This window comes from Microcebus murinus, chromosome 13 (genome assembly GCF_040939455.1).
Source record: "Microcebus murinus isolate Inina chromosome 13, M.murinus_Inina_mat1.0, whole genome shotgun sequence".
In the NCBI taxonomy this organism is placed as follows: domain Eukaryota; kingdom Metazoa; phylum Chordata; class Mammalia; order Primates; family Cheirogaleidae; genus Microcebus; species Microcebus murinus.
Window position 1 is genome coordinate 14,718,086 of NC_134116.1, and position 17,846 is coordinate 14,735,931.

The following is a 17,846-nucleotide window of genomic DNA, read 5'->3' on the forward strand; positions in this document are numbered from 1 at the left end:
TGGCTTCCATGACGAGCGAGAGGGACGGCCGGTGGCAGGTTCTGAGTGGAGGCGTTTACATCTCCACAGGGCCCCCTGGGCTGCTGTGTCGCTGACATAGCCGAGAGCTGGGGCAAGGGTGTAAGAAGGGGCCACTTAGGAGACTTTGAATACTCAACCCCAGCACAGATGACGGTGGGGCTTGGCCCAGGCTGGTAGAAGTGTGAGAAGTGGATGGATTCTGCATGTATTCAAAAGTACAGTCAACAGGATTGACGAATCGCTTGTAGGGTATGAGAGAAAGACTAGTCAGAGTTGATCGCGCGTCTTTAGACCCGAGCGACCGTTAGAATGAAGTGGCCGGGATAGGGAAGGGTTTCCCAGGGGAGCAAGCTTGGGGCGAGACAGAGACTAGAGTCGGCTTTTCAGTGCTCCCCAAACTGGGGCCTAGCGGCGGCCCACCCCCTCGCCCTGCCCCCCCCCGCGGGATCTGGCGCTCTCGCTCAACAGCTCCCCGGCGCCGGCGGGCGGGAAAACTCCCGCTCCCAGCGTGCCCCGCGGCTCGGCCAGCGCGCGCGTGCGCTGTAGCAGACCGCGCTGGCTGGGGCGGGCGAGGCGGTTGCTTCGAGTGTGCTAGTTTGCTCCCTGAAGGGAGTGAGGGCGGTTGGGTGTCCGCGGCCACTTTCGCCTTCCCGGGTAAGTGCGGCTGTGGCGGTTGACGCCGCCAGGGGAGGGCTGGCTTCCTTGGGGAGTGGGAGCGCGCCCGGCTGGCCCGCTTGAGGCGTTTGGGGCTCGCGGCGTCTCTCCTCAGGGACTGTTGGCCGGAGCGGGGAGGCGTTCGGTGCCCGCGGGAGCAGCTGGTGGGGGCTTCGTCCGCTTTGCCGAGTAGGAGGGCGGAGTGTGGGGTCGGGACGGACGGGGAGAGCCGAACGGGGCCAGCATCGACCACGTTGGCCAGTCTCCGGTGACTGGAGCGAAGCAGCCTCGGAGATTTGAGGGGTCGACCCCGGGATGGCCCAGGGCCCAGGCCCCGCACACGCGCGTTTGTTGAGTGAGTAAATACAATTCCCAAGTGCCGTTGAACCCCAGACTCCTGTGAGACCGCGTTTTAATTTTGCCCTTGTATTGTTTGGTGTGTGGTGTTGACCCGACCCCCCGGAAGACTTGAACTCTGAACGTTTTTGTTTGCCCCGTGACAGCCAACGTAATGCAGTAGGTATAACAGATAATGCACAAACGTTTTAAAACTGAAAGTTGAAGTGGTTATGTCATTTTGATCCTTCAGCGTGAGATATGATCCCTTACTACATTCTGAATATAAGTGGTCGTCATAAAAATCATTTTTTGAATGCCCAGGATGTATGGACATGATATGAAATACAGCACATACCTTATTTAATAGCCACAACGTCTCTAGAAGGTTATTTTCTCCATTTGCAGTTGAAAAGGCGTTGTGGCTGAGCCAGGCTTCAAAGCCTGCCCTATCTGAATCCAGAGCAGAGATTAAAACCCAGACAATCTTAGAGCATGTTGCTTTGAGATTATATTATGGGACAATTTCCGTGTTTCTGGAGTAGTCTAGAACATGTACACTAGTTGTGAAGGACAAACTGTTCATTGTGAAGACTGGAGGGGAATAGAGTTTACCTTAAAAAATACCAAAAAACCATGTTATTAGAGGGTAGTAGAGTGGATCTAGCACGAGGGTGCTTGAGTACATGCATCTTATTTGAATCCCTCTTGAAGTCTCACAAGAATTACAGATTGTTCTTTTATAAGCACCAAAAGAGGCAAGAAAGGTTCATTTTTCTCTGCTGCACCCCTTTTAACAAACGGATTTGTCCTGTGAAGTTTGGATTCACTTGAGGGGCCACACTTGGGGATCTGGAGGGCCACATGTGGGCTTGAGGCTGTAGGTTCCACACTCCGGAAGGGTGGAGAGGATGAGAAAAGAACACTGTTACTCAAACAGTGGGCTCTGGAGAGCATGTCTTAACAAACCTTAACTTCCAAACCAGAAGTGGGAAATGTCTGGAACAATTCTGTATGAACCACAGAATCTTCAAAAGTATGGAAACCAGCAACACTGGACACCTTTGGGCCTGGTAATGAAGATGGTGGTAGTGCTGGGAGTGGGTGTGTGGAGCTTAAATAAAGATGACTTAGGTGAAATCTGTTGGAGAAGCAGTTAGATATCTAGATCCCCTTCCCCATTTCCCACTGTTGGGTAACTGCCTTTACCCATTAGAAGACAGAATAGAAGCTTATTCTCTTGAAAAAATAAAACAGGAGCTTTGAACTGGGGGACCCAAAGCATAGTTAATTATTGGGCTGCATTTATGAAACAAGGGACACTGAAGCCTGAAATCCTTTATTCTCCTTCTCCCACTCAGCTCCCAGGACTTTTGCCCCAGGACTGATACTCTCCAGGTTCAAATAAGAGAATTCTACAAACACGCACAAATGGAAAAATTTGTAATAAGTTGGTCACAGTGGTTGCTTCTGGGAAGGGATAGGAACTTGGTGGTGGTGGAGGGGGAGAATGTGAGGAAACCTCACTATCTTTTTGTTCTTTTAAAATTTTCTACCATGTGCATGTGTTACCTATTCAAAAATGAAATGTATTCTTTACCCCAGGAAGGTCTATGAAAAAAAAAAAAAAAAAGAAATGTATTCTTTAAAAAAACTATGAACAGACCCTTGACAGCTATTCCTATCCCAGGAATTTATCTTATAGCTATACCTACAGTGTGAAAATAATGTAAGTACAGTATTATCTGGAAAGATACAAAAGAAGCAGGTAGTATTGGTTACCTTTGGAGAAGGGATCTAATGGCAAGGCAAAAGTGGAATGAATGAGACTTTTTCACTGTATATTCTTGGTATCTTTTGAACTCTGAACCATGTTATTATTACCTATTGAATGAACAAACAAATAAATGTTAAATAGGGAAAAATGGATCAGTAATGGAGATCCTAATTATTGATTATATCCTGAACAATATAAGATCTCTTACAGTAGGAAGAAATGCTACATAACAACTCCAAAATTTCTGTGGCTTTTAATATTTTGTGCTTATGGATCTTTGGGTAACCTCTTATTTAGATCTTGGCTGAACTAGTCTGGACTTTAGTTTTGGGTTCAGATCTGCTCCATGCACCTTCATTTTGGGACCCAGGCTGAAAATGCAAAACTACCTGAATCCTGTTTTTCTCATGGCTGAGGGTGAAAGTTCAAGAGAGCTTCTGGAAATTTGCCTCATGCCTCAGCTCAGAAGTCACACATTGGAATATCTGTGTGTATTCCATTGGTTAAAACAAGTCACACAAAAACCAAACCAAGCCAAAAGTCAATAGGGTGAAGACGTATATTCTGCCTACTGGAGGCACTGCAAAGTCACATAACAAAGGGTGAGGATGAATACTTACATTACATCGGAGGAGGAAGACTTGGTAACTATGATGAAGAAAATGGTTTAATAGGTACAGAGAAATTAAGTTGAAGATAATTGATTGAGAATGATTCTTACAAAAATATGTTTATGTATATGTAGATTATTGTTTATACCAAGATATAGCATCCTACTTTGATATGAATTATCTTATGGCTTCCATATTAAGGTATCACTTTATCTTATATAACATCTTTATATAATGTTATTTGCTTTATCCTATATAACATCTACCAGCCCCACACCTGGCCCTATAACTAATTCTTAGTGCCCATAGAAACCTTGAAGATAGTATTTGATATAACTAATACACATGTAAAGACACCAGTTTTAGAGAAGTAGTTCTAAATGTGTTTATTTCAGCTACTGAATGTGTTCATTCATAGTTCTTATGTCATATCCATGTCTGCCAACTCACCTTTCACAACAGAATCTTCTTTTCAGGGAGATGTCCTTTGCTTCTCAGATGTAATGCACTTTAAGTTTGTTATTCAACAGTGAAAATGAGTCATACAGAGGTAATACATATTTTCATATGTTCTGCATCTTCAGGGTTCTTTTTTTTTTTTGTAATTATATGGCTTCAGAGTAATCTTACTTTTCACTTTCACTGTGAGAGGCAGTGTAGCATTAGTGTTTAAAAGTGAGGACTCTGGAGCAGACTACCCAAATTTGAATCCTAGCTAGTGGCTGTATAACCTTGGGCAATTTACTTAATCTCCTAAGCCTTATCTATAAAATGGGGATAATGATAGTACTTGCCTCAGAATTGTTAAGAAGGTTAAAGGACTTACTACATAGAAAGCACTTATAATAGTACCTGACATGTAGTAAGCGCTTCTTAAAATATTAACTATTATTAATATAATTACTTTTTGGAGGCCATGACTTGAATCATGAGCCTCATAGAGCAAACTTATGTAGTCATTCAGTTGTCTGAATAGGCAAGGAAGTAATTTTTGATCTCTTGAATTCCAGGTTAAATTAAAAATACCTTTTGGGAATAAATTACTAGATGCTGTTTGTTTGGTACCTAACAAAAGCTTGACATATGGAATAATCCTTACACACGGAGCATCAGGAGACATGAATCTTCCTCATTTGATGTCACTGGCATCCCATCTTGCATCTCATGGGTTTTTTTGCCTGAGATTTACCTGCAAAGGCCTTAATATTGTACATAGAATTAAGGCATATAAATCAGTTTTGGTAAGAAAATTTCTTTGTATTTACTTATAACAGAATTCTGTTTAAAATTCTCAATAAGTTTAAGACATTTTGTTAGCAGTCATTTGGTTTAGTTAAAAAAAAAACTACATTTATTCTTAGAAACTCAGTAGTACATGAAAGCTGTTTAGTGTTCAGATTTCTCTTTTTGCCATCAGTTAGTTTCCATGGAGATGAATGCTTACATCATAAATGTTCTTCCATGACATTGCCAAGGAAACTACTTTAGATATGATTTTCTTCAGGTACTAAAGCTTGGAAAAAAAAAAAAAGAATAACAAAATAGATATGATTTTCTCACTGGAATTAGATAACTTTAAAATATAGTTCTCACATTGTAGAGTATTTCTAGAATATTTTATAGAATATACTATGTCTATACAAATATGGGACTGTTTTCTGTATATATTATTTAGAAATATTGCCTAAAATCCCTGTATAAAACTCAACTCTGAAATATCCTTTAACCTAAATTATTTCAAGCTTGCTTATAAGTTTTTTGGAACATTAAATCAGATGTTAGCATTATTAACAGATTTGGTATTAGTTGGAAGCTTTTTCTGCCCTTTTATAAAAAAAAATAACTTATTCTTTAAAAGTAGTTTAGTGCTTGAATATTTTTATAAAAGTAAATTGATTTTCTTTCTCACCTGTTTGCCTATATTACTCAACATGTGATTTAATAGTGAAGGCATGACCAGACAAGGAAAGAACTGCTTACCTGTTTCAAGAAGAATCCCTTAAGATTTTGTGATTATCTTTGCACAGATTTTCACACATTTCAGTAGTGATGAAAAATAATATATCTTGGCTTTCCAGTGGAATATTTTATAGGAGAAGAATTGATCATTCTTTGGTTGATTTTCCTAGAATTACCTAAAGACCTCAGGAGAATATAAACTTGCAGGTGTTTTCCTTGGAGGTAAGTTGCAATGCTTATTAACAACTGGTTTTAATACAGGAATAGATAATTGATAATTAAAATTGATAACAGAAAGCTAATTTAAGTATTATTTTTTTGTTTTAGTAACTCACCTCCTTGACATTAAAGTACTTTATATATATTTAAAGCAAATTTGAACGTCATATATATATTGTAGTCTGAGAAGCTCTCCTTTTATTTATTTATATCCTGAATCACTTTTTTGCAAATGATGATTCCCTGACAAGGATTATCCTCATCCTTTTAAGTATTCTTCAGAAAAATAATTGCTTTTTTTTTTTTAATTTGACTTAAGACCAATCAGTTTTTAGCTCTTCCTAAAGCAATAGGTATCCATCATGGGTACTGCAACTAGTTAATTGCCACCTTTTGGAATTTGTGGATGAACAGTAAATGAAATCTAATTTGCCACACCATCACTGCTACTTTATGCGAAGGTTTATATTTCAAACTGAATTTAATTTTAATTGATTTTAGGTCGTTCGATGGGCTCAAGAGCAGCTGCTTCTGTTATGTGTCATATTGAGCCAGATGATTCTGATGATTTTGTTCGAGGTCTCATTTGTATTTCTTATCCACTGCACCATCCAAAGCAGCAGCATAAACTCAGAGATGAAGATCTCTTTCGTATAAAAGATCCTGTACTATTTGTGTCAGGCTCAGCAGATGAAATGTGTGAAAAGGTGAATTACAACTCATTGTTTATGTGAATGAGAGAAAGAGTATGAAAAACAAGTATCTTGGGAACAAGATATTACTGCAACATTCAGTCTCTTTTATAAAAGACGTGAGTTTGACTGATGCTAGTTTTATGCGTAGGTTACCCTGTTGCTTTGGAGAACCTAAAAAATACAAGCATACTGACAAAATTCATCTTCCTGGAAAGAGTTGTAAATGTAACCTTTATTTGGGAAATGAAGGATTAATATCTGAGTCTTCTGATTTTGGGGATTATTACACTGTACATTTGTTTTACCATTTCAATGGTCAGATTATTTGTTATAAAACTAACTCTTGAGAAAGGGTTGGCAATGTCTACACATTACTGAATACTGGCCCAATATTATGAAACAACTTTGTATTTCCTATATAATTTCCTTTGGGAAAAGATTTTTTTTGGAAAACTTTTTATTGTCACTAATGAATGCTTGATCTGTTACGTAGTATTGCTATATCTGTAAGAAGTGATCTGCCACTTCTGTATATGTTTCCTTCTACATTTTGTTGCCTAGAATATTGTCTGCAGAGAAAATATTTAATGAATACTTGATGAGTGGATGCCAAAATAAGTGGGGGAGAGAGAATCTTTTATTAAACACCAATAGAACATTAGTCTAGTATCCTCTTTTTTTTTCCTTTAGAATTTGTTGGAGAAAGTGGCACAGAAAATGCAAGCTCCCAGTAAAATCCACTGGATTGAAAAGGCAAATCATTCCATGGCAGTGAAAGGACGGTCAACAAATGATGTTTTCAAAGAAATAAATACACAGATTTTGTTTTGGATCCAAGAAATCACTGAAATGGACAAGAAATAATTGTTATTAGTTAAAAGCCATGTTATTTTGAATACAAATACTGTTAATTTGATAAAGAATAATATACCTCTCAGCATTATGAGATATATTTCAGACTAATTTAATGTTCTTTAATGTTCTATTTTTAAACACATTTTGATTGTGAAATTAATGTCTTTCACAAAGTATCTTTTGAAAGCACTGTTATAGTTGTATAAAGATGATGTAAAAATATTGAAGGTGGTCTAAATATAATTTATTTTCATTAGTATAGTTAAGTTTTGAAAAAAAATTAAACATTTGAATTTTGTTACAACAGTGCTTTTGTCTTACTGATAAGCAACTGCGAAACTATTCTTAATTTTGCAGAGCAGTGTCACTAAAAAAGGAAAACAAATCTTACTTTACTATAGTAAATCTAGTCAAATTTATAGAGTGTATACATTTTGTCCTCTAATCTTTTAATAAATCTCATTTAAGGGATAGGAACTAAGACACATTTCAAATATGGAGACCCTGGACACTTTTTAGAATGAAATAACTTTCATTCAAGAAGTGTTCACTGAAGGCCTGTTACAGGCAAACTTCATTAGATTTGCAAAGATGAGTAAACACCTGGAGTTTACAACACAGTGTGTGAGGCTGGGTGGTGCAGTGGTTCACATCTGTAATCCTTGTACTTTGGGATTCTGAGGTAGGAGGATCACCCTGAGCAACACAGTGAGACCCCCATATCTACAAAAAATCGTTAGCTGGGCATGGTGGCACATACCTTTAGTCTCAGTTACAGTAGGCCAAGGGAGGAGGATCACTTAAGCCTAGGAGTTGGAGGTTACAGTGAGCTGTGATGACACCACTGCACTCTAGTCTGGGCAACAGAGACCCTGCCTCAAAAAAAAAAAAAAAATGTGTGAAATCAATGGGTAGAACACTGCCTGATTAAGGTGAGAAATATATAATGGCTAAATAGTGGAACATCTGTATCTAAGCAGAGTTAGGGGCATTTAATTTTGCCTTGGGAAGTTCAGGTATCTCCTGAACTGGATCTTAAATAATAATGAGTTATATATTAAAAACAGTTTCTATATTTCCTATAAAGTACACAAAATTTGATGAGGCTGCTGTTAGATTTATATAGAAGTTTGTATAAGGAATCTTTTTCTGTAGTAAGAAATTTTTTCCCTATCCTCCCTACTGCTCTTAATGTTAGGCCTCTCAGACAGCCTCAGGTGGCCTAAGCAGCTTGCAGACTTTTGGAGGTTCCTCATTCCTCCTGCCCTGGTGGAGTCAATGGATTTTAATTTTAATTTTCTAAATATGGCATAAAGAATGAAAACTAGTTAACCATGTCCAAATCATGACTAATATTATAAAATCATACAACTATAAATTCAAATTCCTTTATTGGTGTACAATACTTTTTGGCTAAGTCATTTTTTGAGCAAGACCTAAATTTCAAAAAATAGTGTATAAATAAACAATAGTTAACATTGGAAATTTTAAAACAATTCTGGTATCAAAAGTTAAAAAAATACCCAGAGCTATCAAAAAAATCATCACTGGTCTATTAACTATAAATCAGTTGGAGAATATTAATATTGTGAGCCAGAGATAAAACTAATGGGAAAAAGGAAAATAAAAAGGACAACTTATTACAAAGCAGACCATAATATAAAAGTTTGATGAAATAGATTTAAAAGGTTACTAACCAGGCTATGAAGTTATATTTGAGTTTGTAAAATTAAACTATAGGCATAATATGGATGACCAAAGATTTTACTTTAAATTCAGGGATAATGCAGGTGATCATTTAAAGTTGCTTTTCTCCTAAGTTGTCTATAAGAAACTAATATTCCTTCTTGATGCAATGGCTTGCCATTTGAGAATTATAAGCCTAGCAATAGTTGGAGAACATATACCTACTAGAGAAAGATACAAGTGATATGTCAAGGTTGAAATAAACATTTAGGAAAAGGTCTCATCTACTCTTCTGCATAGATTCTTGCAGGAAAATGTTCAGCCCTTTGAAATTTAAGATTATGGTCAAAGAGTCATCCTGGTGTCTCTTCTGGTAGGCCCTAATTAATGGCATAAATACCTAGACCAGTGCTTCCCAAGTTGGGGGGCAGGGTGGAAGATGGGATTTTACCCCCAAAAGGACTTTTGGCAATGTCTGGAAACTTGTGTTTGTCACAGTTAGAGTAGGGGTGCTACTGGTATCCCATAGGTAGAAGGAAAAGAGATGTTGTTCAACATCATACAATGCTCAGGACGGTAGACACAACAAAGAAGTTAAACCTAAAAAATAAAGATTTTAAATACCTGTAGGCTTTGGTCCAGTAGACTGGAAGGCTAAATTCCATCATTTATAATGTGTTATTGAGTTCATAATCTCCAATACTTGGGGAAAGTAAGAGCTCAGTAAATCTTTGTTGTTACACTCAAACTGACAAGACAGAGACCTGAATGGTTTTCTTGAGTGTAATGAATAACATTTCTTTCCTCAACCCACCTGGGATAAAGACAACGGAAGTATTCATTACATCTTCAAAGGCAGAGTACTCTATTTTTTTTTTTTTCATGTTGGTGATTTTCAGTGAGGAAGAGTACCCCATATCAGAGGTAGTATTTTTACATTTTTCTAGTCCAGACTTGTGACAAAAATTGTATTTGGTTGGTTGGCTTCCAGGCCTACCCTCTAGACTTTGAGGGAAAATGAGCAGTATTATACTTAGATCTGCCTCTGCCCCACCCTTAATTCTGACATCTGAAAGAACATCACAAATAACTCCTTGGAATCACCATAGGCAAGGTGAAGAGGAAATTCTCCAGGAAGCCATTCCAAGGACTAACTTTAGTTTTCTGCTTTTCAATAGATCATAAAGGGGTGCATTGCCAACTCTGGCAAAAAGAAATATAAAATGAAGTGTTATATTTTAAGAAAAAAAATCAGGCCCATAGGAGATAACTTATTTGTCTTAGATAGTAACAATGGGACATACTTACCTAAAATTATTTTGTTCCAAGTTTAAAAAATAAAATAATTTGGCATTTATCTGAAATTCAAATTAAATTGGGCATCTAATATTTATATTTACTAAATCTGTCAACCCTACATTCATTCTAAGAAAGAACTATAGTTTTTCTGACTATGAAGAAGCATAAAATACACTAGTCCTGGTGGTCATAGAAAGGGTTATGTCAAATGCTTTCTACCAATTCAAATTCATTCTATTTTTTTTTTAATTATAGGGCAGTGATAATCCAACTATGCTAAGGGATTATAGAATTATATTGCCTTTTTATGAAGTTAATGGATAACTTTTTGAATTTTAATAAACTACTTATGGCACTGTACATGTCTCACCAATGAACTTTCATTATTGCTAAAGTAAGTTGAGCTCAAATACCCACTATGACACGTACCTCACTTTGCTTAGGCCCACAGCAATCACTACTGCACTGGATAAGGCACTGGGCAGCACTGGAAATTTTTTTCTGCAGAGTGTTGCACATGGTTACAAGATGGGCATACCAACTTTTTATGTTTTGGGGCATCTGAAATCTAGGACTTCTGAATGAGACACTGATCTCTTTCAAATATTACATTAAAATGTCAAAGCAATATTATTTCTTTAAAGAAGGGATAAGGGAGAGATTAGAAAATAATACATCTTTGGCATTTTGGGACCTAGAGTCCTGGATTATTCAAAATGATTGGGTAGCAATCCTCTTTATAATTTTCCTAGGAATTATTTTTGAGCTAGTACTAGTAAAAATCTGTGCATTCTTTCAGAAGAAGCCTGTACGTCCAGAAAAGGGTAGTTCAGATGCCCAAGAGGTAAGAACAATTTGATTTCCCTTTCCCCTATTTTTCAAAATCACACATAAGAATAATTTGTAATATTTTTTAACTTTGATAGTTATATTACTCCTCTAACAATTAACTTTTTCTCTTAAAATAGAATGAAGACAGTTACCTGAAAAGCATGAAATTTGGTAAATATTATATAATTTTATACTTTAATATAAAACTTCTTCAGCCTGAACTTCTCCCATTGATACTGTGACTTTATAATTCCCATTTAGCTCCAGAGAATCAGTCAGTTACTCATTCATCTTCAGAAGAAAGGTAAGTGATATATTTTGACATTAAATAAAATAGGTTGGTTATGTTCTATTCAGAAATGTATTTACTGCTGAATTTTAGAGAAGGAGTTTTCCTGTATATACAGAGGACCACAGCTATTCTATATCATGACTGAATCTAACATTTATTTTAAATGGTTTCTATGTTCCAAGCTGTGTAAAGGGATTTCCATATATTATTAAAATTATCCTTCAAGGTAAGTAGTAATGTTTTTATGGGTGAAGAAAATAAAACTTGGAGAGGGTAAGTGACTTGTTTTCCTACTCTTTTTCTCTAACATACACAAAGAAGTATTGGTACCCGTTGTTATAATTCAGTTGAAAAGATACTTATTTAGCACCTACTATGGACCAAGCAGATACTGAGCTAGATGCTACAAGAGTGACATGAAAGGAGTCTATAAAATCAGAATTTATTTACCAGAATGCTAACGATACCTCAGTGCTAGGGATTAAATACTATCATCATCTCTACTCTTAGAGCTATCAGTGTTTTAATGGTTTTAATTGAAATTCATTCAATAATTATTATATATCCACTATATATTAGTGGATACTGGTTGATTCTTGTATACAAACAATAAAATAGTCTCTGTTCTCAAGAAGCTTATATTCTTGTGGTGGAGACTTATACACAAAGGACGATTGCCTTGTGGTATAGTGACAACGATAGATAGAAATTTGAGAACATTTAGGAGATAATTAAGCCAACCCAGGGGTGTTAGGAATGGCTTCAGGAAGAAGATTATGCTGGAGCTGAATTGTAAGAATGAATGAATGAAAATTAGCCTAGAAAAGACAGGGTTAGGAGAATAAGAAAGACATTCCAGGACATGAGCACAGGCAAGGAAATCAGAAGCAGCAGGGTGTGTGAGAAATACAATTACTTTAGAGTTGCTGGAATGTTAAAGTTGAGTCAGGGAGTAGTGGGAGATGACTGTGAAGAAGTAGGCAGGAGTCAGATCATGGAAGGCTTTCTATACCATGTTAAGAAGCTTAGATTCAAGGCCGGGCGCTGTGGCTCACGCCTGTAATCCTAGCTCTTGGGAGGCCGAGGCGGGCGGATTGCTCAAGGTCAGGAGTTCAAAACCAGCCTGAGCAAGAGCGAGACCCCGTCTCTACTATAAACAGAAAGAAATTAATTGGCCAACTGATATATATATAAAAAAAATTAGCCAGGCATAGTGGCGCATGCCTGTAGTCCCAGCTACTCGGGAGGCTGAGGCAGAAGGATCACTCGAGCCCAGGAGTTTGAGGTTGCTGTGAGCTAGGCTGACGCCACGGCACTCACTCTAGCCTGGACAACAAAGTGAGACTCTGTCTCAAAAAAAAAAAAAAAGAAGCTTAGATTCAATTCTGTAGAAAGTAACCAGTAAAGATGGTTAAGCATAGGAGTGGCACAGTTTTTTGTATTTCAGTTATATCACTAGTCACTGTGTGGAGGATGAATCTGAGGATTACTTGATGTTAGTCTAATTTCTTTCACTTGTCAGGTGTAAAAGGGCTTTAATTCATTTCATCTGGTCACTATATTGTCATATTGGGTATTAGCAACTCTAATTCTAAGGTGGGTGTCTTGGGAAAATGTAACAATATCTGGAGATACAGGTAGGTAGAACCCTTGTCAGGGTTGGCTGGGAATAGGACTGTCAGTGCAAGCTAGAGCACTTCAGTAGTGCAGTCAGAATAAAGTCCACTTGGACAGTCCAAGAGTTAGCTTTTAAGACATTGCAAGGGTTAGGTGTGCATGGTGATCCAAAGTTCACATGTAATTCAAAACCAGAGGATTGATAGGCAAGGGAAGTTGCAAGAAGAACTGGGGAGAAAAGGATTTTCAGCTTCAAAATCAAGGAGGCCTCAGAGTTTTCTTATTCTTGTGTCCCATCATTCTTTTCCTGCCCAGGCAGGAGTTGATCCTTAGGTGGCACCTTTCTAGGGGACAATAGGGGAAAGTAATATGAGAAGAAGAGATTGGGGGCTGGTGTTGAGGGAAAAGGAGTAGGGAAGAGGTATGGCAGCAGCGTATTGTGGTGAAAAAAGCACAGATTTTGAAAAAAGGTGTAGCTTGTTATCATAGTTCTGTCTCTTGATGGCATGGCCTTAGGCTAATGACTTAAACTTACTATACTTTTATTTCCTAATTTTCAAAATAGGGATTAGAAGAATTATCTCTTAGAGATATCATGAAGATTAGTTAAAATCATATGTAGTGGGGGTTTTTGTTGTTGTTTTTTGTGGGGTTTTTTTGAAACAGAGTCTCACTGTTGCCCGGGCTAGAGTGCCATGGCGTCAGCCTAGTTCACAGCAACCTCGAACTCCTGGGCTCAAGCAATCCTCCTGCCTCAGCCTCCCAAGTAGCTGGGACTACAGGCATGCACCACCATGCCAAGCTAATTTTTTCTATATATAATTTTTGTTGTCCAGCTAATTTTCTTTCTGTTTTTAGTAGAGACAGGATCTCCCTTTTGGTCAGGTTGGTCTTGAACTCCTAAGCTCAAACAATCCACCCATCTCGGCCTCCCAAATGCTAGGATTATAGGCGTGAGCCACTGTGTCCGGCCAAAAGAGAATCTCTTGAAAGGCCTGTAACACACACGGACACATACACACACACATAAACACAGTCTGGTGGCGTCTCATTTCCCTAACACACATAAAATGTTACTGGTATCTTTGCTGGTGCAAAGAAAGCAGTCCTGAGGCCACAATTATTTGGCGTAAGCTATCTATCAAGAGTTACCCATTTGGAGTGGATGTTGACAAAAAAGATGAACACCCAAGACAAGTCTGGTGACCCACAGGGTCTGGCTTCTTTTAGAGACACAAGACTCTGGGGCAGCTAAGAGGCACATGTTTCTTGGTTTTAAACAAATTATAACAGATGGTGATGGTATAGACACATGCCATTAAAACTAAGGAGAGATATTTAGGGTCAAGTTTTAAGGTAATGAGAGATTTTGGTGGGTTGGGGTGGAAAGAATATTTGTTGTGAGATTTAGACTTAGATCTGCAAGATTTAGACTTGAGTCTGAGAATTTCTTTTCCTCCAGTTTTTTTGGGGTGTTTTTGTTTTTCTTTTTGTTTTGGTACACAGTGCTTCTGCTAAAAGGGTCTGAGAATTTCCTACTTCTATTTCATATAACTACACCCCTCAAGGGCCTTGACCCATTACTTGAAAGAAGTAGAGAAAGCAACAGGAATCATTTTGAAGTCATAGGTACCCAAACTTTCTCAGTTAATGGTACCCTTAGTGTCTCTAATTTTCCATTGCACCTCTAGGCCAAAGTAAATAGCTAACAGTTCAATTGTATATTAAGTAGTTAGGTCTAAACAACTAATTCTGGTACTTATTACCATGGCTCTAGAACTTTCAGTCTTTGCCTGGGAGCCCAGGAGCATGGGGAGTTCTTTTTAAAATCTCAAAGGCCATTCGAGATTCCTTGGTAGGAAAGGCCAAAGGACATTTCACAAAAGTTGAGACATACCTAATGCTGTTTGCATTGTAATCAACTTTCTCCTACGTCTGCCTCTAAGTCTTCACTAAAGTCAGCAATGTTTATGAATAGCTTGTGTATAAGGGATTTTTTTCTCCTCACTGAAATCGAGGAAAGGATTGGGTCAGCTTGTTGTAGACCAGGTTAGTAACCTGAAGCTTAGAGGTGGAGATGACCATTCAGCAGACACTTACTGAGGGCCTACTCTGTGCCAGGCATTGCTCCAGGCCCTTGAGATACATCAGTGAACAAAACAAAGATTGCTGCTTTATGTTTGGGGGTACAGGAGGGTCAGATAATAAATAATAATGTAATAAGTAAATTATATAATATGGCAGGAGGTGACATATGAAATCAGGGAGAGCTGTGCTGGACAGGCATAGTCTAGTAAGCCAAGCACACTGATCTTACATTGGATCTGGGGGAATGGTTATGTTAGGATTATGTCATGCCCATCCGTAAACTAATCACTTTGAAATGGGATTACTATAGCCTAATCTGAGGTAGAATAGGTGTTGGAGAGTAGTCATCATGATTATTACTCCAACCCCAAATTTTGTCTAAGTTGTAAGGATTGACCTTGCTACCAAAGATTACATAGTAGAATCAATGGGTAGATAACAAAGATGTGTCTACAGCCTGGATGCAATTGCTAGGGCTTCCATAACAAAATACCACCGTCTGGGTGGCATCAACAACAGAAATTTATTTTCTCATGATTCTGGAAGCTAAAAGTCCAAGATTGGGGTGTTAGCAAGTTTGGTTTCTCCTGAGGTCTCTATCCTTGGCTTGCAGATGGCTACTTTCTTGTTGTGTCCTCACATGTTCTTTTCTCAGTATGTGCTTGGCCCCTGTGTCTCTTTTTTCTTTTTAATTTATTTTTTATTCTTTTAGAGACAGGGTCTGACTCTTTCATCTGGCTGGAGTGCAGTGGTGCAATCATATAGCTCACTGGAACCTCGAACTCCTGGGCTCAAGCAATCCTCCTGCCCCAGCCTCCCGAGGAGCTGGGATACAGGCAGGCGTGCATCACCACAGCCCAGCTTTGTCTAAATTTTCTCTTGTTATAAACATACCAGTCATATTGGATTAGGGCCCTACCCTAAAGGCATCAGTATAACTTAATTACCTTTTGATGGCCTTATCACCAAATACAGCCATAGTAATTAGGGCCCACCCATATGACTTCATTGAACCTTAATTGATTATTTAAAGGCCCTGTCTCCAAATATAGTCAATTCCGAGGTACTGGGGATTAAGACTTCAACATATGAATTTTGAGGGAACACAATTCAGCCCATAACACAGTCAACATATTAGAAGTTAATAAATGCTTTAAAAATGGAGGGAATTTGAAAGCTATTTAACATAATTTAAGTATTTACTTAATACTTTATTATTTATGAAAAAATGTAATCATTAATGTAGTTTAAAATACCCCTAACTAGCTGAATCCAGATTAATGAGATTTTGCTATATAAGTAATCGTTTATCACAAATAATTTTTTTTTTGAGACAGAGTCTCACTTTGTTGCCCAGGCTAGAGTGAGTGCCGTGGCATCAGCCTAGCTCACAGCAACCTCAAACTCCTGGGCTCAAGCAATCCTCCTGCCTCAGCCTATGAGTAGCTAGGACTACAGGCATGTGCCACCATGCTTGGCTAATTTTTTCTACATATTTTTAGCTGGCCAATTAATTTCTTTCTATTTTTTAGTAGAGATGGGGTCTCGCTGTTGCTCAGGCTGGTTCTAACTCCTGACCTTGAGCGATCCTCCCGCCTCGGCCTCCCAGAGTGCTAGGATTACCAGCACAAATAATTTTTATGGTTGGGTAGGTCATGATGAATTTCATATACTGCCTTTATTACTTTGATGAGAGTTATTTAAAAGTAAGGTCATACTCCAGTAAAATATGAGATAATCTGTGTTCCCCAAATAAATAGCTACTAGAGTTATCTGACCTAGTTTACATGAGTTTCAGCTTTTGATGTTAGGCTTGCCCTTCTGTAAAACAGTGACTTTCAAAATTTGTCATGAATCAGATTCAACTTGAGGGTTTATTAAAACTCAGGTTTCTGGACCCTATCCCTAGAGCTTCAGATTCAATGGGGCCAGGGTAGGTCTGAGAATGTGCATTTCTAACAAGTTTCCAGGTATATTAGTTAGGTTATCCAGAGAAACAGAACCAATGGGATATATATATGTATGCATATATATAGAGAGAGAGAAAGAAAAAGAGAGATTTATTTTAAAGAATTGGCTCGTGTAATTATGGCAGCTAGCAAGTAAAATATCTGTAGTTTAAGTCCAAAGGCTGTCTGCTGGCAGAATTTCCTCTTGCTGGGGGTGGGGTCGGGTGTCAGGGTATCAGTCTTTTGTTCTATTCAGGCCTTCTACTGATGATGCCCACTCACATTAGGAAGAGCAATCTGCTTTTCCATAGTCCACTGATTTAAATGTTAACCTCATCCCAAAACACCCTCAGAGAAACATCTAGAATAATGTTCGACTATGTATCTTGGATCCATGGCCCAGCCAAATTGACACATAAAATTAACCATCATACTGATGCAATTGGTCTGAGCACTTTTTAGATTGAGACTAATCATTTAAGGTAAACAGATATTGGCAAGTTTGTAGCCATGATCATTACTCCAACCCACAGTTGGCCAGAGGAGCACTTTCCTAAAATGTAGGGTTTTCTGTTGAACACAAACAAGCAGCTATTAAAGTAAAGTGGACTTATCTATAGAAAGCTATAGTTTATACTATTAGACACTTTTCTATATACTTACTAAATTTCCATAGGAATGTTTTCTTCTTATGAAAACTTTCAGATAGAGAATAGAAGTAAACTGATACTCCTTGTAGAAAGGTATAATCTTATCATGCAACTTTGACTCATTCCTGTCAAAAATAGACTTTTAGAGAGGTTGAGGTAGAAAGTCTCTTCTTCTGAGATATATAAGTGATTTTACTTCATTTTATCAGTTGATCAGTTTATTAAATGGAAGGAACTAGGTAATAAATTATTTTGTAGTGTGGGTAATAGTCTTCCAATTTATATTTATCTGTTGTCATACATTATA

The 17,846-nt window shown here is 37.9% G+C and overlaps 2 protein-coding genes across 3 annotated transcripts in view; both read left to right on the forward strand.

The window, feature by feature from the left end:
• The first annotated feature begins 527 nt into the window (after positions 1-527).
• Positions 528-7,431, forward strand: TEX30 (testis expressed 30). Of its 2 annotated transcripts, XM_076009290.1 has the most exons (7): positions 532-675; positions 791-1,030; positions 3,876-3,949; positions 4,410-4,640; positions 5,529-5,580; positions 6,079-6,284; positions 6,963-7,431. In XM_076009290.1, the coding sequence occupies exons 3-7, from the start codon at positions 3,935-3,937 to the stop codon at positions 7,134-7,136; spliced, it is 678 nt and encodes a 225-aa protein (XP_075865405.1). In that variant the 5' UTR covers positions 532-675; positions 791-1,030; positions 3,876-3,934; the 3' UTR covers positions 7,137-7,431. The 2 variants fall into 2 exon arrangements, with proteins under 2 accessions (XP_012607418.1, XP_075865405.1); XM_012751964.3 differs by lacking the exon at positions 791-1,030 and having other exon boundaries at positions 528-675.
• A 2,340-nt stretch (positions 7,432-9,771) lies between these two features.
• LRTM3 (leucine rich repeat transmembrane protein 3) overlaps positions 9,772-17,846 on the forward strand; it is a 33,101-nt gene continuing 25,026 nt past the window's right edge. Inside the window, exons 1-3 of the mRNA XM_012751949.3 lie at positions 9,772-10,956; positions 11,081-11,114; positions 11,205-11,247. Coding sequence (XP_012607403.2) covers positions 10,729-10,956; positions 11,081-11,114; positions 11,205-11,247 — 305 coding nt within the window. The 5' untranslated portion in view covers positions 9,772-10,728. The remainder of the gene's footprint in view (positions 10,957-11,080; positions 11,115-11,204; positions 11,248-17,846) is intronic.

Bases quoted from the DNA above. Each gene is read 5' to 3' on its own strand.
- TEX30 (XM_012751964.3), top strand. The intron at 4,641-5,528 runs GTAAGAAAATTT...TGATTTTCCTAG, and splicing joins AGGCATATAAATCAGTTTTG to AATTACCTAAAGACCTCAGG. The intron at 6,285-6,962 runs GTGAATTACAAC...TTTTTCCTTTAG, and splicing joins CAGATGAAATGTGTGAAAAG to AATTTGTTGGAGAAAGTGGC.